The sequence below is a fragment of the Colius striatus genome, chromosome 1 (genome assembly GCF_028858725.1).
Source record: "Colius striatus isolate bColStr4 chromosome 1, bColStr4.1.hap1, whole genome shotgun sequence".
Taxonomy (NCBI): Eukaryota; Metazoa; Chordata; class Aves; order Coliiformes; family Coliidae; genus Colius; species Colius striatus.
In genome coordinates, this window is record NC_084759.1 from 79,411,234 (window position 1) to 79,437,778 (window position 26,545).

The 26,545-nt window shown below is 46.9% G+C and overlaps 2 protein-coding genes across 3 annotated transcripts in view; one reads left to right on the forward strand and one right to left on the reverse strand.

The window, feature by feature from the left end:
• PPEF1 (protein phosphatase with EF-hand domain 1) overlaps positions 1–4,991 on the forward strand; it is a 30,849-nt gene extending 25,858 nt beyond the window's left edge. Inside the window, exons 11-16 of the mRNA XM_061988576.1 lie at positions 121–306; positions 892–1,034; positions 2,163–2,269; positions 3,242–3,405; positions 4,246–4,330; positions 4,778–4,991. Of these exons, the coding sequence (XP_061844560.1) occupies positions 121–306; positions 892–1,034; positions 2,163–2,269; positions 3,242–3,405; positions 4,246–4,330; positions 4,778–4,971 (879 nt within the window). The 3' untranslated portion in view covers positions 4,972–4,991. The remainder of the gene's footprint in view (positions 1–120; positions 307–891; positions 1,035–2,162; positions 2,270–3,241; positions 3,406–4,245; positions 4,331–4,777) is intronic.
• Positions 4,992–10,296: 5,305 nt separating this feature from the next.
• The window catches only part of PHKA2 (phosphorylase kinase regulatory subunit alpha 2), a 48,079-nt gene continuing 31,830 nt past the window's right edge, over positions 10,297–26,545 (reverse strand). Inside the window, exons 23-32 of one of the 2 annotated variants that reach the window (XM_061988577.1) lie at positions 25,943–26,022; positions 24,822–24,900; positions 24,573–24,702; positions 22,045–22,146; positions 21,024–21,142; positions 18,343–18,390; positions 16,294–16,461; positions 13,448–13,501; positions 11,719–11,919; positions 10,297–10,800 (exon numbers count right to left, since the gene is read on the reverse strand). In XM_061988577.1, the coding sequence (XP_061844561.1) occupies positions 10,627–10,800; positions 11,719–11,919; positions 13,448–13,501; positions 16,294–16,461; positions 18,343–18,390; positions 21,024–21,142; positions 22,045–22,146; positions 24,573–24,702; positions 24,822–24,900; positions 25,943–26,022 (1,155 nt within the window). In that variant the 3' untranslated portion in view covers positions 10,297–10,626. The remainder of the gene's footprint in view (positions 10,801–11,718; positions 11,920–13,447; positions 13,502–16,293; positions 16,462–18,342; positions 18,391–21,023; positions 21,143–22,044; positions 22,147–24,572; positions 24,703–24,821; positions 24,901–25,942; positions 26,023–26,545) is intronic. The other variant, XM_061988578.1, reaches the window with a different exon arrangement.

Consider the following 26,545-nt stretch of genomic DNA (forward strand, 5'->3'; position numbering starts at 1 on the left):
TAAGCTCAGGGGTGTTTTCTCCCTGTGCTGTGGGGTTTTTGCTGTAGTTGGTACTTTAGCCAACCACAGCCTGTCAGTCCTTACCTACTGTCAGTCCTCACTTGAGTTTGCTATTTATAGATCCTTGACATTCTCTGGAGCGATCCAAGAAACCAAAATGGCTGTACACCAAACAAGTGTCGAGGTGGAGGTTGTTACTTTGGTCCCGATGTCACTGCCAAGCTGTTTGAAAGGTATAATCTGAAGATGCTCATCAGGTCTCATGAATTCAAGCCAGAAGGTTATGAGATCAGTCACGATGGGAAGGTAAGATGCTTCCATGTAAAGCAGAATTCTCCTGTGAATTTCACAGGCACATCCACAGTAGATTTGTATTCTGCAAATTAATGACCTCTTTAAAGTGGGTTTGGGGAAACCGTGTGCTAGGCAGATGTTAGCACAGATTGTGCAGTTCTGACAGACAAAATTCTTTGCAGCTTCAGGGAGTGGGGACTGGCCTATTACTCACATGAAAACAAACGAACATCAACACAACCCTTTAGGAGAGTTATGTGTAAATACAGTGCAAGAGATGCTCTAAAAGCAGTTAATAATCTCTCTTCTGGCCCTACTTTCTGACATGCTGTATCAGAAGGCCAGCAAGAATCCTGAAAAGCAGGTCTGTCTTAGAAGGAGGTTTGTGTTAAACAGCATGTTACATCACACAGCCCTCTGAACCGAGGTCTTCCTGGGACCAGCTAAAAATACAGGCCTAGAACATCATAGCTGTTGATCTCTGGTTTCATGTGGAGACAATTTTGTCAAATGCATGTTTCTCTAAGGCCAGTTTCAGAAATCAGTCTTAAGAAGTGTTGCTCTAGCCAATCCAGTTTCTTTGTTTCTTGCAACCAGGTTATCACTATATTTTCTGCCTCTAACTATTACGAAGAGGGGAGCAACCGGGGAGCTTACATCAAACTGAACCCTGAGCTGATTCCTCGCTTCGTACAGTATCAAGTCAGCAAGTACACGCGCAGGCAGAACCTTCGGGAGAGGTAAAGCTCTGTGTGGTGTGCAGTGAGCGTGTACTCACTCAGCATGTGAGTACCTGCCACAAATCTATAGCCTGACTGAAGAACTGAATAGCCATCCATTTGCCTTGGTTTTCCTTGTTTTTCTGGAGTACTGTTTCCGGTTTTGGGCTTCCCAGCTCAACAGTGATAACTTCTGGAGGGAGTCCAGCGGAGGGCTACCAGGATGACCGGGGGATTGGAGCATCTCTCTTAAAAGGAAAGGCTGTGGGAACTGGGGCTGTTTAGCCTGGAGGACAGAAGACTGAGGGAGGACTTTATCAGGGCTTATTAAATACCTAAAGGGTGAGTGTCAAGAGGATGGGGCGAACTCCTTTTCACCAGTGGCCAGTGACAGGACAAGGGGTAAGGGGGACAAGCTGGAACATAGGAAGTTCCATTTGAACATGAGGAGAAAGTTCTTTCCTGTGAGAGTGAGGGAGCCCTGGCACAGGCTGCCCAGGGAGGGTGTGGAGTCTCCTTCTCTGGAGGTTTTCAAACCTGCCTGGACGCGTTTCTGTGTGACCTGATCAAGGTGGACCTGCTTTAGCAGGGGATTGGATTAAATGATTTCTAGAGGTCTCTTCTAACCCTAAACTCTTCTATGATTCTATTTTAAATTTCAAAAAAAAAAGACAGCAGACAAAACATGTTCTGAGTGCTTTCACTTGGTTTCCTGAGACACTCCCAAAGGTAATGAGACATGGTAAGTGGTTAGAGCAGACAATTGTCAGGGACTTACAAGGTGCCTGCGTCTGTCAGGTCTGCTTTAAGGCTACAGCCTTAATCTGGAAAAATCCTGTTATGAATTGAGTCCAAAAAGTTTATCATGACAGCTTTGCCATGCCTAGCACTGTGGTCAGATTTACTGAAGCAAAGCAGCTTAGAATTACCTGCATAAACTCGATTATCACATTAATTCAGATTATTCTTATGAGGCTTGGTTTGTTTTGTTGGTTTGGGTTTCCCCTTCCGCCAGTATTGTCTTTTAGGATGACCCTAAGCATACTACACATTAAAGGATATACAAACATGATAATGAATGTTGAAAAGCATAAAATACTAGAGGATTTAAACCCTTTCATGATCAGCTCTGCATTTTTTTCCTCCTAGGGTGGGTACAATTGAATCATCTGCCTTAAGGTCCTTACGAGAGAAGATTTATGCTCACAGGTCTGAACTCACAAGTGCCTTTATGCAGTATGACCCCAATGGCACAGGTAACACTCCCTTCTCTGTCCAGCTGCTGCTGTGGGGAAAATAGCTTCTGTGTTTGTGTGGGGGCAGAGGGGACAAACCCCAAGGAGAGGGGTCCTGCCCAGGGCTGGAGGCAGCAGAGGCTAGTTGATCTTATGCTCTTCCCAGCCACAGAGGAGGATGGGTGTTAGCAAATGCTTAGCCCCAGAAAATGCCTTGAGGGAATGAAGCTTTGCATAGCAAGTAGGAAACAAGTGGACCACACAGGCAGTTATGGAAATGGTGTTTGTTGCAAAGCAGAGAGTTTGGGTGGGAAAATCCCGTGCCAGAAGCTCAAAGGTCACCACCTTCACTTAGGAATGTCTTCAGAAGATGTCAGACAGGGCACTGGAGTCTCAGATGAAGGAGAACTAGTGTCTTGAGTCTGGGAGATACCTGTGGAAAGCTGACTGACTATACCACTGGCAGACACACACCCATCAGCAGAAGTCAGTGGTAGGTTGATACATGAATCTTTCATGCAGAAGCAAGGAGTGAATGGTTTCTAGCAAAAATACAACTTGTCCTCATGATTGCTTCTTAATTAACTGAGTTGCCATCTGTGCCCCATAAAGGCAATCAGTAACATGGTGACACCATTTCTTTGGCCACCAAACAACTGTTTAAGGTGTTTCTGTCTCACTGGGGTTTCAGCCACATATGTGTCTCTAACTACAGCTCAGCTCAAATCTGAAGTACTCTTCATGGCGTAATCTGGTTCTCTCACGGTATTAAAACATGCTGAACATAATAATGGCATCACCAAGTTGTTGAGGTTGGATAGGAGCGGTGGGAATATCCAGTCCAACCCTGCTGCTCATTGTTACAGAGGTTTTCACCCCAGGGTTAGGAGAAGGCGTTGATGTTTTGCAGCCTTTCTCAAAAAGGGCAGAAGGCTGGTGACTGATGTGTGCTATGTCATACTGCTGGTAACCACCAACTGCCCCTTCTGGCAGGCAGGATTTCGGTCCATGACTGGGCTGCAGCGATGGAGTCTGTCCTGCAGCTGGAGCTGCCCTGGAGGATGCTGCGGTCTCAGTTAGCACAGATGAACTCAGATGGAGAAGTTGACTTCATGTCATGTTTTTACGATTTGAAAATAGGTCAACCTATAAAAGAGGTAAGGAGGAAAACACTGCCTTGCAAGTCTTGGAGGAACAGCTTTTGGAGCAGCTTGAGGCACAAGACAGTGGTTTGGCCAATCGGGCATAGACATCTACAGCTGAACTGGTTGTCGTGCTTCCTTTTATAGTCACTGGAGGGAAACGAGCACTGGCAGGGTACGAGTCATCGTCCCTGCTAAGGTAGAGCCTTAAAATAGGTTGGATGACTCACATGCTCAAACTGCTGCTGCCTTCCCGTTGCCTCTCAGGGGGCGTTCCGTAACGTAGCTAAAGAGATGTGACAAAGCACCCCGAAAGCTTTGCAAGGAGCTTTCCAAATGTGCTCTAGAGCCAGTTGGGGCACCTCTAGCAGGAAGATACATTTGTGGATGGACTTTTTTATGTTTAACGGTAGCCGAGCTCAGTGGTGGAAAGCCCAGTCCTTAGCGAGTGGCTGTGTGGTGCCTCCATACTTAGCCAGCACCACAGTTTCTCTCAGCAGCAACATCCATTCACAGCTGTACAGCAGTATCTTTGTGTGAGTGCATGGCCCTACAGCAGCCTCCCTAAATAATTCCTACTGCTACAAATAATTACTGAAGGTAGGAGGTGGGATGGGCTCTTTCCCCGCTGCCCTGCCATCTGAAAGTGACAGCGTTTTGCTGCTTCTTCCTCGGGGTGAGGCACAAAGTAGCACACAAAGTATCATTCCAGTGAAGGCCAGCATAGGATTTAAAATATATATATATAAAGAAATTGACAAACTAGGAAAATAGATGCAGATGGCCCAAGTTCTGTTGGTTAGACTAACTCAAACCAGGGGCTGAATGCTTTCCCGTATGTGATTCCACAACCAGGTTCAGCCAGCCTTGGTGGATACCCTGTGCAGATACAGAAGAGATCTGGAGATCATCTTTAACGTCATAGACAAAGATCACTCAGGTAAGGCGAGGTAACGTCAGAAGGCCAGCTCTAGGAAGCCTGTACTAGTTGTCGTTCCCCACTCTCTTTCCTCTTCAAGGCTTCTAAATACAGAGGAACTCAAAGTGATGTCATTTCTCCAGTTTAGTGAAGACTAATTTAAGCAGTCAGGCTGTAACCATATAAGGGACAGTGCACAGAGCCTAACTTGAAAAATTCTCACATACCCCATCTCCAGCACTGGCTTGGCTTGTTTGGGGGCCTCTTCTCCCACTCTCAGCATTTACTGCTTTCTCAGTTCCACTGTTGAAAGCAGTTATGTCGCGACCTGAAGTAAAACTGTCCTTCAGCCCTGAAATCACAACCTTCCCAAGCCCCGGCAGGCGGGTGCCTCTCGCAGTGAAGGAGGGTGTGTGTGCAAGAGGGGGCAACAGCACTGGGAGAAGCAGCCTCTGTCTGTCTTTGTAGGTCTGATTTCTCTGGAGGAGTTTGGCCAGACATGGAAGCTCTTCACATCTCACTTGGGCATGGATGACTGTGACGAATACCTTGACAAGTTAGTCCTCAGCATAGACTACAACAAAGATGGCTACATCGACTTCAATGAATTTTTAGAGGCCTTTCATGTGGTTCATAGGCTGGAGAAAAAGGCAAACTCCTGAAAAGGCAGAACTCCTGGTGGGCTGCCTTGGCAGCTCCCCTGCCACCCTTACTCATAAGCAGCCTGAGAAACCCATGTCCAGACTGACAATAAATGGGCCACTCGATAAGGTAAGCACTACAGTCACTGTCTAAGGCTTTACTTGGTCCCTTCTGATGGGCTACCCCTGATAGCAATGGGGCAGAAGGGACAAAACTCCACCACTTACAGTATTAACGTGTCACTGCCACATCAGTACCTTGCAGTTTATCCTCCCCCATCAGTCTAATCTCTGCACACCGCCAAGGGAGTGCCTGCAGCCCCCTGGAAAAAAGACACTTTGGTCTGTTTATTCCAGCAGTCCTCAGCCACAGCTGGGAACTGGCCCTGGTGACCACAGGGGACATACCAGACCCTCTTCCCTAGTGACATTATGGGCATGGCATAATGTCACTCCTGCCCCATCCGGGAGAGGAAAATAGGGAGGAACCACCATCTAGTTACAACAGGTGGTTCTGCATTTTATCTTGCTCTTTGCATGATGCAGCAAAATGAAAACATTCCAGGTTACCATCTGTCCTTGAAGCTCACAGGCACAACTGAAAGGATCCCAGCTGAAAGGCCTCTACACTTGTACTTGTTTCCTCTTGCCACTGTTACTGTTGCCTACATTTGCTTGGGCTTGGAGCTAAGTGGTAACTTGTCACTGTCATGAAGGCTAAATCCACAGCACGCTCATGTAACTCCCAACAGAGCAAAAAATAAAGCTTTCGCTGTCACAGAAAGGTGTAAGCATGGTGCCTTTGGGCCTGTATTTTGGTGCCCCACACCTATCAGAGCACAACAAACACACCTTTTCCTGCAGATCAGCTGCATTTCTCTAAAACAAAGAGGTGAATATAAATACAAAAGTCAACAATTTTTGATACTACCCAACCTAAACCTTCTTGCATATAGTTAAGTATCATTTCTTTACCAAGTAAAGTGAAAACTGAGGCATTTTGAAATTGAGTTTTTGGAACTTAGGAGAATGGGAGCAGGAGGATGGGAGTGTAGTGCCTCTGGCCTGCACCACTCCCTTACCTGCCCCTGCAGGGGACAGCAGTGGGGTCCAGACCCAGCTCCCCTGTGTCCTCGCAGCCGCACCTGCTTATCAAGTGAGCCTGGCCAAGGCAGGCAGGAGCTCTGGAAAGCAATATTGTCTGATTCAGTGAACAGTGAATACGACGTGCATTGTTCCCACCTTATTCCAGTGGAGTGACAAAAAGGCTCCACCCAGGATGGACAAACACCACAGTGTGTGGTGAGATCTCACTGCCCACCATCAGACCCCTTGCTGGGGGCGAAGTGACAGGGTGGAATGGGACAGTCCAGAAAAGGGGACACAGCTCAGGTGGGCAACAAGATGAGGGCACTCAGAAACACAGCTGGCAGCCTCCAGCTGTGATGTCCCCCTCCAATGAAAGGCTCCTACGGCTCTCCTGACATGAGGCTGAGGGGTGCATGCCTTGAGGGATCGCTTCACCGGGGGATGCTCCACGGGCAGTTGGAAGAGGCTTTCTGGGACACAGTACTGAGGTACAGAGGAGTTGAGTCACCGAGCCAAAAAGGAAGCAGCTTGCCCTGTCAGCTGCTTGCACCACACAGGAGCCTCCTTGCCCCCAGCAGAAGGAGGGGGGTGGCAGGGGGAGTAACTGTGAAACATCTTATGGCAGGAATAAGGGCCACTCAAGGCTAAAACTGGTAGTAGGAGACAGCCTGGTGATTCGTACCAAGATCTGAACGGCTTGAGCTGAAGCTCTTCTTCCATACTACCCCCCTCCCTTCTGAATTGTTTTTCATCCCACCATTTTATGCAGCAGCTACTTGACATTACAGCTGCGAGCTACAGCCATGAGTGGTCCTTTGAGCAGGAACAGAAGCACCTGGCAGCGAAGTGCCCAAGCCCTTGCCCTATACATACAGATGACACTGCTGGTGGCATCTCTCCTCCCATTTTCTGGGCAGCTCTGTTCTACCTCTGGAGCACCCCAGAAAGGGCTCAGTCTTGGCTTTGGACTGGCCCAGACTCTCACTTCACTCTGGCCCCTGGCTGCTGCCAGAGGGGTGACAGCCCCACTGTGCTGCCGCCCCAGTGGTGCACTACACAGCACAGAAAGAGACCACCCCTTTATGGGAGTGCCAGGGCTGCACAGCTCACTTTCACCTGCCCAGAACAAGCAAGGCTCTTTCCCCAAGGAGGGAGACCACAATTAGCAGGACAGAAGCCAGACAAACTTTGGACCACAATCATTAAGTTCTTCCTTGTACGAACAGTAGCTGAGAAAGATAAATGTCCCTTCTGACTGTCTAGTCTGACAAACTTGTGTCCCATACCATGGGAAAGACCTGGTGGCAGGTGGCTCATTTAATTCGTTAATGCCCTGGGTTGTGATGCACAGGATGTGTCTGTCTGCCTTGGTCTGCGTCACATGGATGAGTTCCAAGGCACCTGAAAGCAGACTCTGTCATCCTCTGCTGCCCCCCGCAGGCACCTCTGTCAACCACCTCGTCGTCTCCCCCCAAAACTGCACCATGTCAGGGATTGCAACGGGGAGCACACAGCCCCTCACTGCCACTACCGCTGTCCCTGCTTTGCAACAGCTTCGCACATGGTGGGTGGATCCCCAGCGAAGCAGGGGCTCTGTACAAAGCCCCGTGTGCTTCACTCGGGGCTGCACTAAAACATCACCCACCAAGGGGAACACTTGTTTGGGCTGAGCAGGAACACAGCAGCAAGTGCCTAACTTGGAGGTAACAAGAGGTTCCCTGACAGGGGACCTTGTGTTTCTCAAGCCCACCCTTCAGCACCAGCTACCTGCACCCTTCAAGGGACCACATAAATACTTCCAAGTGTCTGCACTCCATGGGACAACTGGCAATGATGATCATTGATACACCACAACTTAGGTCACATGATGAAGGGGTAATTAAAGATACCAGTGATACTCCCATTAAAAGTAGTGAAGGGGGGTTCAGGTATGTTTGGCCGTTGATTGCTTTAGACTTTGAGGCAGCTGCATGTAAAACCAAGGCCATCACCCCTCCCATTCCTGAAAATGAGACCACACTCTAAAAGGAAAATAAGTGAGAGTCTGAGGGAAAAATCATCTTGCATCTATATCTAGGGTTCAACAAGATAAGCAAAATTAATTGCTGCTACTGACTCTTCTTATGATACTGGACAGAACAAGAAACCATCACAGCTCGTGTGCTCACACTTTGCACTGTCACACTTTCCTGCTTAAACTAGACAAAGGACTCTACTGTCAGTTACTGGGAAACAAGGGAAGAGATCTCTCGCAATATATATGAAAAGGGAAAAATAAACCCAACAAAACACCATAACCAAGGCAAAACTACAATCAGGCACCATGCCAGTCAAATGACTTCCCAATTCTAATTGTACCTGAACCACAGCCCCAGTTCTGTGGTGGAGAACACAATACCTGCCTCTCAGAGCACTTGCTCTTTCCTGGTCTCTCTAGGGCCTCCCACACCTCCACTTTCCTGAGCCTGTCATAAGTGCCTCTGCAGAGCAGGAGCTCGGCCTCCCCTGGGACTACAGGTGCTGGTGATGGCAAGACAGGGACTTGCCTCCTTTTAATTAAGGTACCACAGAGATTGTATAAAACTGGAACCAAAACACTCAAAAGCACCCTGTACTAGTTTTATAAAAACAGCAGGTTTCAAATAAGAATGGTATAGTTAATGTTCATAAAATCACTAAATGTTAGGGTTGGAAGGGACCATTAGAGATCATGTAGTCCAACTCCCCTGCTCCTGCAGGTCCACCCAGATCAGGTCACACAGGAATGTGTTCAGGCAAGTTTGGAAAACCTCCAGAGAAGGAGACTCCACAACCCTCCCTGGGCAGCCTGTGCCAGAGCTCTGTCACCCTCACAGTGAAATAGCTTTTTCTTATGTTTAAATGGGACTTTTTGTGTTACAGCTTCATCCCATTGCCCCTTGTGCTGTTGCTAGCTACAATAGAAAAAAGTGATGCCTCAACCTCCTGACACTCGCCATTTAGATACTTGTAAATATTAATAAGATCCCTCCCTCAGTCTCTTCTTTTCTAGACTAAACAGCCCCAGATCCTGCAGCCTTTCCTCATAAGGAAGATGCTCCAGTCCCCTGATCATCTTGGTGGCCCTGCACTGGACTCTCTCCAGAAGTTCCCCGTCCCTCTTGAGCTGGGGAGCCCAAAAGAAAAACTCTTCTGAAAGAGTGGGAGGGATGGCCTCATAGAAATATGCTTATCAGGCTTACTGGCACACAAAACCACTTTTTACAGCCATACCTGCTCTTTTCCCCTCTACCTGGCAAGCCACAGTCGCTCTGATCCTCTCTGCTTGCGGGCAGCAGTGCCAGCACACCTCCATGCTGCTGAGGGAGCCCGTGGCCACTGGAGAGGCTGCACCTGCAGCCACCTTCCTAAGCCATGAGCCAGATGCAGGCTGGCTGGCAGCAGAAGCAGCAGTGCTGGCCTCTGACTGCTGGGGCAAAGCAGGGCTTTCCCCTCCAGAGGCAGGCAACTCGGTTTTCAGCTGAAACAGCCACAGAGCCACTTCCCCACAGGACACACCTATTCCCCTTGCAGCAACTCGGGGCAGCTGCAGCAACTAGTTTCCAGTAGACAGATGATTTAAGGCACAGGCACTAACCTGGGAGGGAGACTTCCAGGCAGCCCATCTCCATCTACACGTAACAAGTGTGACTTCAAATTCAAAAGAAACCAAAAAAGAGCAACATCAAAGCCTTCCATAAACACCCGCTGCACCAGAAGGGTGGCAACTGTGTCGTTCTTAACTCTGAGGCTATTTGCAAGGGAAAGGAGCGGGAGACTTGGAAAGGATGCCTGCGTGGAAGAGGTTTATCTTGCTCCATTCAGAAGAAAGGATTTACAGGCATAAAACTGTCTGTCACTGGCAAGAAGCTGGAGTCTTGAGATTTTGCCTCAGAAGCCTCGGGGAGGCAGAGAAGGAAGCTGTTTTATTCAGACTTAAGACAGATGGAGCTGCCCGAGAGGGGGAATCCTCTCAAATTAGGGGATATTGTTAAGACATTTGTCTCTACTGGCGTTAACTCTGCACCGACTCAGCGCCAATGAGATGAGAATCAGGATAAACGTGTATTAAAAGCAGCACCTGGTTATTTCAAGTCATCCCTATTCCTCTAATTTCCCTTTCTCTGGATGTTTCACGCTGCGCATTAGTGATTCACAATGATGTACATTTACACACAGCGGGCAAAAAAATTAATGAATCCCATCACCTCCCTTATTCGGGACACTTTATGCCCGAGATACAGCTCCCTTGCTTTATTATGCCTTTTGATCTCCACGGAGCAACCCTGTTTCCCCTCAGCAGAACCAGCGTCATTCTTGCTCATTTAATATGAATCACATTTATGCACTTCAGGGCTTTTCACACACACTCTCTTAAACCCAGGCCAAGCTCCAGCCGCCCGGCTCCCCGCAGCTGAGCACTGCCTGTGCGTGGCACAGCGGCCGGCACACAATGGGGAGGCAGCGCCTGGCACACGCGCACACACACAGCAACTCGGCGCGAGTCTGGCGCCGCGGCAAGGGGCAGAAGGAGCTCCCCGAGCCTCCCCTCTTGCCGCGAGGCACCCCTCACTGCACCGCGCAGCCCGTGCTCGGCAGGAAGTCGTGTAAATAGATGATGATGGCTTTCGTTAGGTACGTCATGGTGCCGTAGACCCCGCTGGGAGCGCTGTCGTAAAAAAAGTGGCAAATTCCCGTGGCTGCGTCCTTCTCCAAGATGCTGCCGGTAGCTCCGAACGATTTCTGGAAAGACACAAGCAAAGAAGCGGGAGAAGTTAGGTGTGCAGGCCTATGCATTGGGAAAAAACACGACACACTGTTGTTGAATACTGGATGCAGTTCTCCTTTCCCTCGGGGAAACCTCTGTCAGGATTGTTATTACAGGATCAGCGTAAGCATGGGAGGAACGCGTAACTTCAGAGATTTTTGTCCTTTGGGGGGTGGGATCACTCAAACACTGGCAATTCTAACGCCTTGGGAAGGCAAAACTTGCGTCTACTCACTTCCTCTGGAGCTTGTCAGCCACTACAATTTTACTCCCTTTAAATCACCCACAATTCATAGAATCACAGAACAGTAGGGGTTGGAAAGGACCTTTAGAGATCATCTAGTCCGACCTCCCTGCAGAAGCAGGTTCACCTAGATCAGGTCACACAGGAATGTGTCCAGACAGGTCTTGAACACCCCCAAGGAAGGAGACTCCACAACCCCTCTGGGCAGCCTGTGCCACTGCTCCGTCACCCTCACAGTGAAATAGTTTTTTCTTATGTTTAAATGTGACTTTGTGTTCCAGCTTCATCTCATTACCCCTTGTCCTGTTGCTAGATACCATCAAAAAAAAAGGGATGTCCCAGCCTCCTGACACCCACCCTTTAGATATTTATAAATATCAATGAGATCCTCTCTCAGTCTCCTCTAGACTCAACAGCCCCAGTTCCCGCAGCCTTTCCTCATAAGGAAGATGCCCCAATCCCCTGATCATCTTGGTAATTCCTAACATTAGTTTTCCAAATATATTTCCAGAAGATACCAAAGTGATTTGGTCCATCAGAGGAAGGGAAAGAATAAGGAAACGATTGAGCTCATCATGCTTATTAACAAAAGGAGCAGGGGCCAGTTTCCAAACGCTGAGGCTTCCCAGCGCTGCCCATCTGAACTCACCAGCTCCTGCAGAAACAGGTCGTTGGCCACGTGCACGATGCGATCCACGTGGATGATGCCCCCGATGCTGTTCACCTCGATGTCAGAGAGGAACGTGAGCACCAGGATGGCTTCCACCAACAGCTGCCTGTACTCGGGCTGGGGGACGTGGTTCAGCACCGACTCCACGTGCACAGCAAACTTGATTTCGCACGGGGTCATCTGGCGAGTTTGAGTGGAAAGAAAAAAGGCTGACACATCCACAAGGCTGGTGCCCCATGTCCTGCAGGCGCCGCAGCACGCGCTCCTCTCTGCACGTGAGTGGAGGCAAATGGAGTGTTTGCGCAGCTTTAGCACTTAGAGAAACTCTTTTGTGTTGCTTGGCCCTGATCCTGCAAACAAGTTGTGCAACTTCCAGAAGAATCATAGAATGGTAGGGTTGGAAGGGACCTTTAGAGATCATCTAGTCCAGCCCTGCAATCCACCTCATGCACATCAGAGTTACCTACTGGGCCACTGTGCTTTTAGCTGGCACATTAACTCTTTGCACTGCACTCTCAAACACACTGCCTTGTAATGTGGGTGAGTTGCAAAGCCAAAATTACTGTTGGGCTTTAAACACAGCCCCCTGCTTAGAGTGAATGATCTTTTCCCCCAGAGACATAGCTGTATTGCATGTAGAGCAGCCTAATTTGCGCTGGCGTGGCTCTGTGGATGCTCTGTGAAAGGCTGCTGCCTTAGGAGGTCTGTGCTTGTTTCATTTGATTCCTTTAAAGAGCAAAATTAGATACTCTCTAGATCTGACAGGCCAAAAATAGAAGTCTATTTATCTACACAATGGAAATAAACAAAACTCTCCATTCTGGGAAAAAAAGGGTCTAAATTTGGCAGAAAACACCAGCTTCTCTCTTCAGCTGTTACCACCTCAGAAGAGAAGTCAGAGACAAATCTGGGGGAACTGGACAGGAAGACAGTCTCAGGCACAAAAGCACTTCTCTTGTTCTGACAGATTACTGTTCATGAGAGGTCGTTTTATAGATGTGAATTCAAAACTTGTCAGAGCACCTAAATATCAATCCTACTAAGGAAAGCAAAAGTAAGGAAAGGTTATGGATTTAAAGAGTCAAAGCTTTGGTTAGAAACAATCATCCTTAGGGATATGGTTGAGTGGTAGGCTTGGCAGTGTGAGGTTAGTGGTTGGACTCATCTTAAAGGTCTTTTCCAACCAAAACAATTATATGATCCTTAATTGGTATTTACTTTTGAGACTGGGATGCCAAAATACACTGGCTGATGTTACAGCATATGAAAATAAAAACCCCAACTAAGTGGCAAGCAATGTGTCTGCTTTATTCCAAGGAGGCTGCGCTTTCCCCTCACCCTGAGCAAAGGACTGCCATCAGCCACACTCCTTCAAGCACTGCTCTGTGCGTGCACACACGGGGTCAGCGAGGGTGTGCAGGAGGCAGGCAAAGGGCAACACCTGCCTGGCAGGAACCCGGCTGCACAGCCCTGGGGACTCTGGCAGAGGACCCTGGGGGAAGGTCCAGATCTTTTAACCACCTGAAACCCAAGGATCTGCAACAGCAGCACCACAGCATCTCGTGCTGTCAAACCAAACACTCAGTCACAGAATCACACAGAATGGCAGGAGTTGGAAGGCACCTCTAGAGATCATCCAGCCCAACCCCCCTGCCAAAGCAGGTTCACCCAGTCATGGGGACAGAAAACCATTGGCATTTTACTGTACCTCTCTGGTGGTTGAAGAAGGAAGGACGTACCCATCAATGGACAGACCGTGGCACTGAAACAACAACATTTTGACAATGAACAGAAATTACAGTTCTTGCAAGTAAACCTGAGGGTTCTCTGCTCTACACCCATCTGCAATAACTTTCACTTAAAAAAACCCAACCAACACCCCTCAGACAAAATCAACAAGACCTGTTAAAAATATTCTTTCCCCTTCACTGAAGAAATTACTGTGTAACCTGGCAAATGTTGGAAACAGCCTGACATGACACACAGAGACTGTGCGGTGTTCCAGTCCTGCTCCTGAAGGGAAGTACTTTAGAGAGCCACTATGGCAAGAGGAAAACACACCAAAGGGAACATTCTGTGGGAAAGGATGTAGAAATAAAAGAATGCAAAAGCACAACAAAAGTGAGGACCTTTGTTTTTCATTTTTGCTGAAATGACATTTAGTTGAGTGTTCTTTCCATGGCACCACAACTCAAGGCTGTCAGTGTGTTGTGGTGTGTGGAGGCTGGGGAGAGGTGAAGTTAGGAATATCAGGTGGTATACATGTCAAAACCTAAATGGTGAGAATACAGGCTAAGGAATGACACACCTGGGTATCTGATGTACAAAAATGCACCAAGAAGAACTTTTATGAATAGCCCAAAGACAGTTTAAGAACAAATAACTGAAGATAAATTAGTATAACTGATTTACTAACATCATCTATGTTGACTTGTGCAAAGCATTTGATGATGTCCCTGCCAACATCCTTGTCTCTAAATTGGAGAGACGTGGCTTTGACAGATGGATGCCTGGGTGGGTAAGGGATGGGCTGGATGGCCACTGCTGTGGTCAGCAGCTGCCTGACGCTATTTCACATCTGTCGGCACCACTCGGCCAGTGGGACTGAGGCTCCCTCAGCAGTTTGCTGACAGCACGGAGCTGTGCAGTGCGGCTGAGGGGCTGGAGGGAAGGGATGTCATCAGAGGGACCTGGACAGGCTTGAGAAGGGGATCTGTGCAGACCTCAGGAGGTTCAACGAGGCCAAGTGCAAGGTCCTGAAGAGGGTCAGGGCAACCCCAAGCACAAATCCAGGCTGGGTGGAGGCTGGATTGAGAGCAGCCCTGTGGAGAAGGACTTGGGGGTGTTGGTTGATGCAAAGCTCAACATGACCCAGCAATGTGCACTTGCAGCCCGGAAGGCCCAACTGGGCTGCATCAAAAGCAGCGCGGCCAGTGGGTCAAGGGAGGTGATTCTCCCCCTCTACTCTGCTGTCATGAGGCCCTCCTACATCCAGCTCTGGGGCCCCCAACATGATCATGGACATCTTGGAGTGAGTCCAGAGGAGGGCCACAAAGATGATCAGAGGGGTGGAGCATCTCTCCTGTGAAGACAGTCTTAGAGAGCTGGGGCTGTTCAGCCTGGAGAAGAGCTAGCTCCAGAGAGACCTTATAGTAGCCTCCCAGTACCTAAAGTTGGAGTGCAGGAAAGCTGAGAAGGGACTTTTTACAGGAGCATGTAGTGCTGCAACAAGGGTAATGGCTTTAAACCAAAAGAGGGGAGATTTAGGTTAGATGTAAGAAAGAAGTTCTTCCCTGTGAGGGTGGTGAGGCACTGGAACAGGTTGCCCAGAGAGGCTGTGGATACCTCATCCCTTGCAGTGCCCAAGGCCAGGCTGGACAGAGCTTTGAACAACTTGATCTAGTAGAAGTTGTCCCTGCCCTTGGCAGGAGGGTTGGAACTAGATGATCTTTAAGATCCCTTCCAACCCAAACCACTGTATCATTCTATGATTTTAACAGCCAGAAAAACACTTCAATACTCTCAGCTATTATGCTAGATCAGGACAGAAGTGATGTTCACTCTAGTGAAAGATCCCATTAGTAAATAGCCACGAGGTCATAAATGACTCATCTTGGTTGACACCAACACTAATGTCTTTAGCGTAAGTAATTTTAGGAAGTCAACCAAAAAACAACCTGAGCTGGTGACACAGCTGTGTGGGCATGAACAGCTCGGTGCTGCAAGGGCCCAAATGCTGGCTTTTATCCAGCAAAGCAGAACATGTGCCTAATCACTCTGAAATCAGTAAAAATTCGTAATTCCCCTCTCTTCCTTGCTGGAGAGCTGCTTCAAAACATTTCTGTACCACTGACCTCCAAAGGTGCTGCCAAGGACTTACTTTTCATTGAAAAACAACCAAACAAAAATGTTATGCGTACTATACAAGACATTTTGGAAGAATCACAAAATCTCAAGGGCTGGAAGGGACCTCAAAAGATCACCTAGTTCATTCCCCCTGCCAGAGCAGAACCACCTAGAGTAGGTCACACAGGAACTCATCCAGGTGGGTTTTGAATGTCTTCAGAGAAAGAGACTCAACAACCCATCTGGGCAGCCCCTTCCAGTGCTCCCTCACGTGAACAGGGAAGACATTTTTTCTTGTATTTCTTTGGAACCTCTTATGTTCCATCTTGTACCCAGCAGTTTCCCACATCACTCCTTGCTGCCTTCCTGGCCTGGAACCCAGGACCTGCCCTGTGTTGCAGAGCCCCTCAGCAGCACTGGCCACAACATGAGGGGCAACCTGACACAGGGAATGGTGGAACAGAGCTGCTGGGCTGAAACTCGGCACTGGTGGTCGCACAGGTAAAACACTCTCGCAAACACACATCAACCTGTGCTAATGGAGCCCTCTTTGTGTTCAGGGGACACTCTCCTAGTGTCTGGTTTCCAAGGCTGCTCCAGGTGAAGACCAGCTTTGACTCCTGGCAACAGGCCGCCTCTAAACCACCGCCTCCCCACGTGACCACGTACAACCTGCTGGCTTCCTGCCCTCCACAGCTGCCCACTCACCTTCTGAAGGATTTTCCACACTTTCTCATAAAAGCCCACAGGAACTCTGTTGATAGCCCCATCAAGCCTCCTTCTGCGCAGCCACTGCCCTTTTCGGTCACCCCAGCTCGTCTGTGCACTGGAACCAGCAGGAGAAGTACTGGTGGGAGACGATGGAGTACTGCTCCTCTGTAAGAAACATTCAAGCCTTGGTTAGTTGCTTTCTAACACCCCAAGAGCTACTCCTGCTGTAACATCATTCTGTTACAATGCTACCTCGGAATCAGGCTAAAAACATAGGCCCTGATGTCATACAAGATGATGAAGAAGGACTGATCCCTTTCTCTGCCCTTTACAATGACTGTCACTTCTCCAGGACTGCAATCACTTCTCAGCAGAGCACATAAGCAGCTCAACAAGTCAGAACTCAGTAAACTTCACTGCTTGGTTTAATACAAGGCCTGACTATTTCAACAAGCAGGAGCTGTCAGTGTCACTGGAGTGCAAGATGGTGGGACTTGCAGGTGAGACTGATTTACTCAGACTTGAGGCTCAGTCTTGTAAGAGAACCAAAAGGTCCATGAGTCCAGCAAGAAGGGTGCTCCACGCAAAAATATCTATTAAAGTAAGCAGATGAAAAAATGACTTCATGTGGTCAAGTAATCATCATGTCTGCCTCTCTGTAAGCACTTGTCTTGTTTCCTTTATGGTCACTATTGCTTTATTATTTTACTCTACCAGACTTGGAGACTAAATTAGGTAGCAAATCATCTTCAAAGTTGTGGCACTGCCACCAAATTCTTGTTCCCACTTCCACACAGGCAGTCTGCCTGCTCTCTGCATTCCCATAGACTGTGCTCTTCTGCTTCCTCATTCCTTTTTGCATATATATTACTTTCAGCCCAGAAAGGACTTTGCTGACAGCCTCACCCTGAACCCCATCATTTCTGAGTAAGAAACCACCTGAGCAAAGTACTGGGGAAGGAGGAAAATAAGACTGAAAACTGTATGTTTGCAATGGGGGGGCTCACTGACTCTACACAGTGAAGCTCTGCAGAAAGACCAGGAAATTATAACAGTGCATTTCCACTGCTGCTGGTGTCTGTGAGGTATGAGTGGTGTTCCCTTGATGTCTTGATACTTGCTATTCCTTTCCATAACACACCAACCAAGACAGAACTCCCTCCAGCACGTTAAACAGAGCCAAGGGATGGTGGAGGTCAGCACCAAAGTAGAGAAATCTATTTCCATACAATGATTAATCTGTCTGCTCACGTGGTTCAGAGAAGCAAAGATCTCCTTGAACAATTCTGTGCACCTGAATCAAACACGCAGGTGAAGCCCAGCTTTCTGCACTAGCATGTGTGCAGAGAGAGGCAACAGCCACCTGGCAGCTGCCAGGCCTGGCCCCAGGGCTCTGGTGCTCTGCAGCTGTGTGTGTGTAGGACACCTGAGGGCTGTGCCATCAGCAGCAAGTCTACAGATGCAGGGAACCACAAATCACAAAGCACACATGCTGCTGCAAACTTTGTCTCTTCATGACAGATTTGGAGCCTCGGACTTACTTGAAATTTCCGAGGTCCCTGATGATAAAACACTTAATCAATTATCTTCTTAACTGTCAGAGCCTAAGGAAGAGCTACAGTTCTCTGCCTTGAAAGAAGATGACTGCCTGAGGAGACACCCATGCCCATAAAACTTCTGTCTCAGCAACCTGAAGCTGTTCTGGGTTCATTAGTGTGCAGAGACTGCCAGCATTTATCAACATTACATTACTTTTGAATACTGACAACACTTATAATCTACCATGAAGCAGCTAAATCTGATATGGGGCTTTATCTGCTACGAATGCTTAAGCTTCAGAAGAACTAAGTGGGTCTAAATGCGAGACTCAACTCCGTATTAGATTACTAATGAGAATTGGTTCCCAATAAAGACGAATAGGACAAAGAGGTAGGGTTTGAAAACAAGTTTTTACACAGGAGAAGTCACAGGAGGTGTCTAGAGCTAAGAGCCTTGCACACACACAGAGGGTGACGAGCAAGTGCAGAGCTGCAGACAGTGTTTTACCGTGGAACTGAACATGCTGCTGGACATGGAGTGGCCCTCACGAAAGAACTACAAAAGAAAAACAGACACCAACACGTGAGACAGACAGCCATGACAGAACAGGACACAAACAAGGTTAAGTAACCATCCATGCAAAGACAAGAAACATGGAACAAGGTCAGGTACTCTGGGGAAAACCATGTCAGCCCCTGGCCCCTCATGGTGCTGCACTTCAGCTGACTTTGGGGCAGCTGCTGCCAATTCCCAGGGCCACCATGACGCAGAACCTGCTGTGCCAGGAGCCCCTTGGGCAGCCACGACCTGCCCATGCCATCCTCTGTGTTCCAAGCATAGCCAACACATCCCACCACAATTTAAGATGTAGGCAAAAGCTGCCCTCTGACTCAGTTCCCTAAGTTCCCCATTTCCCATTCATTGCAATGTCAGCAGCTTCTCTTTGCACAAGAAGGTCTTGCTGCAGAAAGGCTGCAGGCTGTCAACTTTTGGGCAGTGCTAAACAAACAGCTGCAAGGCAAAATTTTGGATGAAATGTAGATGTAGCACCTCAGACTTAAAATACTTTTGGTAATCATCCACCCTGAGCCATGTCTCCTAATTAGGAGTTAATGGTTCAGACTCAGGCAGAGGCTTGATGTTCAAACTTGAGAAATCAGCAGCAGCAAATGAGAGAGCTGCAGCCCCTCAATGCTCTGCTGCAAAGAGGATTTGAAGTGTTCTGTGTAACAGAGAGTTGGCATTAAATTAATGTTGTTAAAATGACGTTAAACTAGAGAATTATTGAGAGAATGCAGTGAGAGGTGGCAGGAAGCAGCATGAATGGCAAGGTGGGGGGAAATGAAAATAAAACCAGCCGACTCCTCCTCTGTGTCAAATCATTTCCATCTCATGCAAAAAGCAAGACTGAGGAACTCCAACCCCAACAACAGGCCCGTGTTTCGGCTGAGGCTCATGTCTGTGCTTCAACCAAAATCACACTGCCACCCAGTGCCCAGTCCTTCTAGGCTCTGGAGGCAGCCACCGGCCCTACAGCTGCGAGCCCTGCTCAGGCTGAGTCTCCAGTGCCCCTTCGGGGTGGGAGGGAGGAAGCTGGCAGCAGCTGCCCAGCCGCCCCTCTCCCATCCCCCGGGGCTGGCCCAGGGCCGTGCTTAGGCAGCGGCCCAGCTCCTGTCAGGCAGCCGCCACTGCCAGGCATCTGTGCTTCCACCAGAATCATTAACTCAGCTTTACTGTCACCAAATGCTCCATGGCAAGAACAAGCCGAAGTGCTGCTCCTTCCTGAAGGCTTATGGAGCAATCCTGTTTCATATAATCAAAGGAAAACATCCAGTGCTTCCTTAGAATTGTACAGACGCGGCCTCAGATTCAATGAAACAGGCTGGCGTGCTAACAGGGTCTTTAGTATGTTTCTTCTATAAAATGGTTTGCTTTGAAAGGGAGCTTTAAAGAGCATTTCTTTACTGAATTTCTTTACTGAAAGAGTTGTCAGGTTTTGAAACAGGCTGCCCAGGGAGCTGGTGGAGTCACCGTCCCTGGAGGTGTTTAGGAGATGGGTGGATGTTGCACTTAGGGAAATGGTCTGGCGGTTGATAGGGCTGGGACAAAGGCTGGACTCAATGATCTCAAAGGTCTCTTCCAGCTGAAACGATTCTATGATTCTATCATCTTAAATATCATCAAATCCCCATTCACTTTGACTTAGACCACTTCCAGGGATGGGGCATCCACAACTTCTCTGGACAACCTCTTCCAGTGCCTCACATCCCTCATTGTAAAATACATCTTCCTTATGCCTAACCTAAATCTACTTGTTTTCAGTTTAAAACTGTTGCCCTGTGTCCTGTTGCTACAGGCCTTGGTAAAAAAAACAAACCAAAACCTTTTCATATTTCTTAAAAGTCTCTTTTATCTAGTGAAAAGCTGCTTTAAAGTCTCCCCAGAGCCTTCTCCAGGCTGAATAACACAGGCTGAATAACACAGGACCATTCTTACTAAACAGATTTTAGCTTACCAATACTTTCCTACTTATGCAGAGCAAAAGAAAATTACTAATAGAGACATAAAGTAGAGAAATCAAAACCACTCATAAGAAAACCATCAGTCACATTCATTCAGAATATTTTCTTTGCATTTTCCATGATATCTCTCCACATACACAGTTGCTGTGTAATTTAAAGTATCAAACTTAAATATTTATATATAATTTTATATATATATATATATAAAATTATATATATATCTCTTCCAGCAGTTATCATCCCCCACTCCTGAAGGAACAAAATAGAAGAAAACAAACAAGATCTCTTTTCCAAGTGTATCTTTTCCAAAAGTCAGATGGATCGCTTCATCATCTTAGGCAGAGTACAGGACTGAACAATGTTTGCACGAAAGCTTCACTTTGTACATCTGCCTTTTCCTTAGCTGAAGATGATAAAAGAGCTGTTTTAAACTTGATGTCACATATGCACTAGAATTTGTTCAAGTTCTTCTGTATTCAGCATGTGAAACAACAAAAAAGGAAGCACACTTTTCTACAAAACACCCTCTTACTGCCTTCTATTTAGTTATCAGCTTTAAATCAAAGCACCTTTGGAAACTTCTATCATTTACAGAGAGCAAAACCTAGCATAACACAGTTCCAGAACAGCCACATTTTCTGAAGAGCATTAACAGAAAACCCTCACCTGCTTCATCTCACTCTTCAATTTAGTAATACCACTTCTTTCTGTTTTGGTTGCTCCAGAGTGTCCCATTTCATGAATAGAAATTGCAGGGCTAGAAGAGGAGGAGTCTACAGGTCGCACTAAAAGAAGTAAATGGACATTTAAAAAATTATAGAGGTTGAAAACCATCTGAAATTGTAAAAAGATAAATAAATTATCCTTTCAGAAGTGTACGATGCTCTTGGTGACAGTGTCCTTTCAAATCATGTCCAGAATTAAAACTTGACTGCACCAAGTAAGGGCCCTTGATCCATACTTGGATACCGGGGCCTGATTTTCCAAAACACTGAGCAATTGTAGCTTTAAAAGAAGTCAAAGTTGCAGTGAGTCAATGAGGGCCTAAGAATGAACCCAGGAGACAGCTGATATTCCAGTTAGGAATATCTGTGCATCACAGATGTACTTCTTGAAGGCAGGTTAGATAGGACCTTCTTATGGTTTTCATTGTGGTCACATAATGTCTCTTCATTTAAAAAAATTGCCTTCATGTCACTGAAAACCTGACACAATATTATTTCAGTGCACAACAGCTTCTATTATATTTGTTTTGTTATTAGAATAATAGAATGATAGGGGTTGGAAGGGACCTTTAGAGATCATCTAGTCCAACCCCCCTGCAGAAGCAGGTTCACCTAGATCAGGTTGCATGGGAACATGTCCAGGTGGGTCTTGAAGACCTCCAAGGAAGGAGACTCCACAACCTCTCTGGGCAGCCTGTGCCAGGGCTCCCTCACCTGAACAGTGAAATAGTTTTTTCTTATGTTTAAATGGAACTTTTTGTGTTCCAGCTTCATCCCATTACCCCTTGTCCTGTTGCTAGCTACTATAGAAAAAAGGGACATACACATGTACTGGCCACTCATGATTAATACATTACCTATATCTCTATTTCACATGCTGAGAGAGTAGATTCCTACTTATCAGACAATTTATCTTTGTAGTTCCCACTTAACATACACAAGTACCCAAGTGGACAACTTACAACTTCTTTCCACTCCAAACTCTTTTCCACTGAGAATGTGGTGCAGGAGATTTTTCATATCAAAGGGGCTTAGATTCATCAAACTCTCTGAAGCTTCTTCACCTAGTTAAGGTAAAAACAAAAAAAAAAGGAAAACTGCTGATGAATGAAATTCACATTTACCTTTGTGGCTAATGCTTCCTTTAAAAAAAGCTAACGGGTAGTGTCACATTTCAAAGAAAATACATTTCAGGACTAAAAAGCACTGCAAAGAAACAACACTATTTGCATTAGTGAATATTATGCTGCAGCTTGTACAAAATCTCACTGCAGTTGATGATGAGAAAGCAGTTGCTCCTTTGTAGAGTAAGATCACTTGGAAAGGTATTATAGCCATTTCCCAGCAGCAGATGACATGTAAAATCTACATTAGAGAGCTAGAAAGAAATGCATGTATGTGGAAAGATTGTGTTTTATTTGGTTAAAGGAGCACATCTGTGAGAGAGAGACAGAACATACATAGACACGAGCACACATAGAACCAATGGCAGGGCCTGGAAAGGACCACTAGAGGTCATCTAGTCCAGACCCCCTGCCAAAGCAGGTTCACCTAGATCAGGTCACACAGGGACGTGTCCAGGTGAAAACCTCTAAAGAAGGAGACTCCCCACCCTCCCTGGGCAGCCTGTGCCAGGGCCTCCTCACCTTCGCAGCAAAGATTTTCCTTATATTTAAGTGGAACTTTTTGTGTTCCAGCTTACATCCCTTACCCCTAGTCCTGTCACTGGAGACAACAGAAAAAAGTGTTGCCTCATCTTCTTGACATACACCTTTTAAACTCTTTTAAGTATGGATGAGGTCTGCCCTCAGTCTCCTCCAGGCTGAACAGTCCCAGTTCCCACAGCCCTTCCTCATAAGGAAGATGCTCCAGTCCCCTGATCATCTTGGTGGCCCTGCACTGGACCCTCTCCAGAAGTTCCCCGTCCCCCTTGAGCTGAGGAGCCCAGAACTGGACACAGGACTCCAGATGAGGCCTCACCAGGGCAGAGTAGAGGAGGAGCAGAACCTCCCTTGACCTGCTGGCCACACTCTTCTTAATATATCCCAGAATGCCATTGGCCTTCTTGGCCATGAGGGCACATTGCTGGCTCATGCTTAGTTTTTTATCAAGAAGGACTCCCAGGTCCCTCTCTGCAGACATGCACAGACAAATCCTCCATAGGAGAACACGGAAAAGGCAGCAATGTATCTGAGAGCAGTGTACAAAGCATCTGGCAATTAATGGTAAGGAATAATGAAAGAGATCTCGGGAAAGACTTTGCACTGTGAACAAAACAGCTTCTGCTAGTCAGCTACAGGTTTGGGGGAAACAAGGCCTTTCTGTACACTCTTCATACAAAGCTAGAAGTATCTCAGAAAATTGTTTGGCTCCTTTTGCCAACTTCCCCTAAGAGAAAAACCTGCTACTCCCAAGTGGCAGCTGGCCATTCCAGTTAAGGAGCAGCAGCATCCAGAGTGGGATTCCTCTAACCAGCTATCACAGGTCCTCTCTTTACTCCATGATGGTGAAAAGCAGGAAGACCAGAAAACATGCTTCCACAAAATTATCCCCCTTTAAGGTGTGCTAGAAACAGTTACAACAGCTGAACTACCAAAATGTTGCCCAGATCACGCTCCTAAGCATCAGCATCTAACTATATATTTGTCACATTAACTTCATTACTTTTCATGACTGCTCCTCTCCTCAGACTTCTGGTCCCTTTCGATGAGGAAGAGTCTTCAGATCTCTCTTCAATCATTATTTCAGTTTCATTTTTTCTCTTCCAAAATGAGATTTAAAATATTTTTGCCATGCATCACATGTTTGTTACTTATCACAGAATCATAGAATGGTAGGGGTTGGAAGGGACCTTTAGAGATCATCTAGTCCAACCCCCCTGCAGAAGCAGGGTCACCTAGATCAGGTCACATAGGACCATGTCCAGGCGGATCTTGAAGGAAGGAGACTCCACAATCCCTGTTACTCCCTAGGCTTTTGTAGGCCATATGCAATGTCTTGGGAGCCTCTATGAATTTTTTTTTACTGACCTCCTGGCAAAATAATGTATCACTAGCTTAAATCTAAGTACACTCAAGGGGAGAAGGCTTGCCCATAAAGGGAAGAAGATCAGAAGTTACTCTGAATGAAAAAGACCGGAACTATGAATAAAGGTTCAAATATTCAGAAGACATCTAGGGTCCTAATTCTCATTGACATTAGTGACACTGGGTCCCTAAATACAGATACATGTGCAATCTGATGGCCTGGACCTCAATCACTGAAAGTCAAGGGACTTAAGCATTTAATATCCACTTCAGTCCGAATAACTGGGGGATGGGGGAAAGGACTCTTTCCTTCAGTCAAAAAGTTACTCTCAAAGTCTGTAACTGGGTATGCTGTGAACAAAGGACTTAATAAAAGGACTTTAACATCTATAAATGATAAATCAGCCCCTGAGGTGAAGCAGAACTAATGCCATTAAGCACCCTTATGATAAAATTGCTCTTACCTGAGCATTTCAGACTTCGAGCCAGCTCAGTGGCCATCACCTGAATTATCAGACCAATGCGGAGCCTGAGCATCTCCACAAACAGACTGGGCTGCGACCGGACGTACATCGCCAAGTACATAATTATCTCCTATAAGGACAAATTCATGAAAGCATCCTTTCAGGGCAGGTTCTCTTGGCTTCCCCTGCCACACTGGGGCCACACCAGGTACAGCTGAAAGAGCTCTTTATTGTATACAAGCTGCGTACCTGTGTCAGCACTGCAATGCTGATGTCTTGGCCGCTGGCTTCATAAATGAGATCTGTGAGCTCCTCAGGAGGCATTGGGCTGCAAGAAAGCAAACCACGGTTAGGAGTGACTCAGGCACCTGCTGTTAATCTCTTGAACAAGCACCGCAACCAAGTCACCCAGAAACATCTTTGCACCACAAAGATGCCAAAGATTCTTCCTGGGTGGCTGCTGTTTCTTCTGAAGGTGAGAAATGAGTTTTAATCAAAGAATCATTATGGCTGAAAAAGACCTTTAAGATCACTGAGTCCAACCACTAACCCAACACTGCCAGGCCCGTCACTAAACTAAACCATATCCCTCATCATCTCATCTATGTGTATTTTGAATTTCTGCAGGGATGGTGACTCCACCACATCCCTGGGCAGCCTGTTCCAACGCCTAATAACCCTCTTGGTAAAAAAGTTCTTCCAAATGTTCCAGGAGAGGTTTAGACTGGACATCATGAACCCATTTCCTCATGTCCCATCATTCATTACTGGAGAGAAGAGACTGACCACCACCTCACTTCAACTCCCCTTCAGGTAGCTGTAGAGAGTGATCACGTCTCCTTTCAGCCTCCTCTTCTCCAGGCTAAACAACTCCAGTTCCCTCAGCTACTCGTAAGACTTGTTCTTTAGACCTTTCACCAGCTTTGTTACTCATCTCTGGACACACTCAAACACCTCAAATGTCCTTCTTGTAGTGAGAGGCCCACAACTGAACACAGTATTCAAGGTGTGGCCTCACTAGCACTGAGTACAGGGGACACACTGTGTCTGACACAGGCCAGGATGCCATTGGCCTTCTTGGTCACCTGGGCACACTGTTGGCTCACATTCAGAGGGCTGTCGATTTAACACTCCCAGGTCCTTTTCCTCTGGGCAGCCTTCCAGCCACTCTGCCCCAGGCCTATAGTGTTGCATGGGGTTATCATGGTCCAAATACTGGACCTGGCACTTGCCCTTGTTGAACCTCATGCTACTGGCCTTGGTCCATTGATCCAGCCTGTCCATAAAACCAAGATAACAGCAGCAGAAGGGCACTGGCAGGACAATGAAGGGCAAGCTGCTTCTGTAACTGAGGTAGAGCTCCAACTTACGCAGTAATGATCTTCTCACGGGGTTCTGGTGGCAGGCCCACTGTAAGTTGCTTGTGGTGTGACAGAAGGTCTGTGCATGCCTACCACAAAAGAACAGAAAGCAAGACACTTTTCTCTTAGTCATCTGGAAGTGTTACTGCTTTTAAATTCCCCAAAATAAGTTTCTTTTTTTAGCAACTTTTAAGTGCATTTCTGTTAGCTACCAGACATGCAGATCCAGTAGAATGCTGTTAACTAGTTGCCAAAGATCCCCTGAGGTCATCAGGGCTATGATGGTTTGCCTAAGCTGAAAGCATGCTTCCCTGTTCAGTGAAATCAGCAGCATAATGTTTAGCAGATAGCAGATCAATAAAGGACTTTACCTTTATCATCCTTATTTGTTCTTTGTTTAAGACAAAACCCAGTTTTAATCAATGAAAAACATGTCAGTTCTAGCCAAGAAAAGAAATCCTGTGGAATAACACATCTCTTAAACACTGAACATATTGCATCACATTCCTGAATCAGGCATTCCGATAAATTCTAAAATAGATGCTTCACCCAGTACCACAGTGTCTACTCTTTTACATCAACCTCCTTTAAAAGTGGTTGTTCAGTTTATCT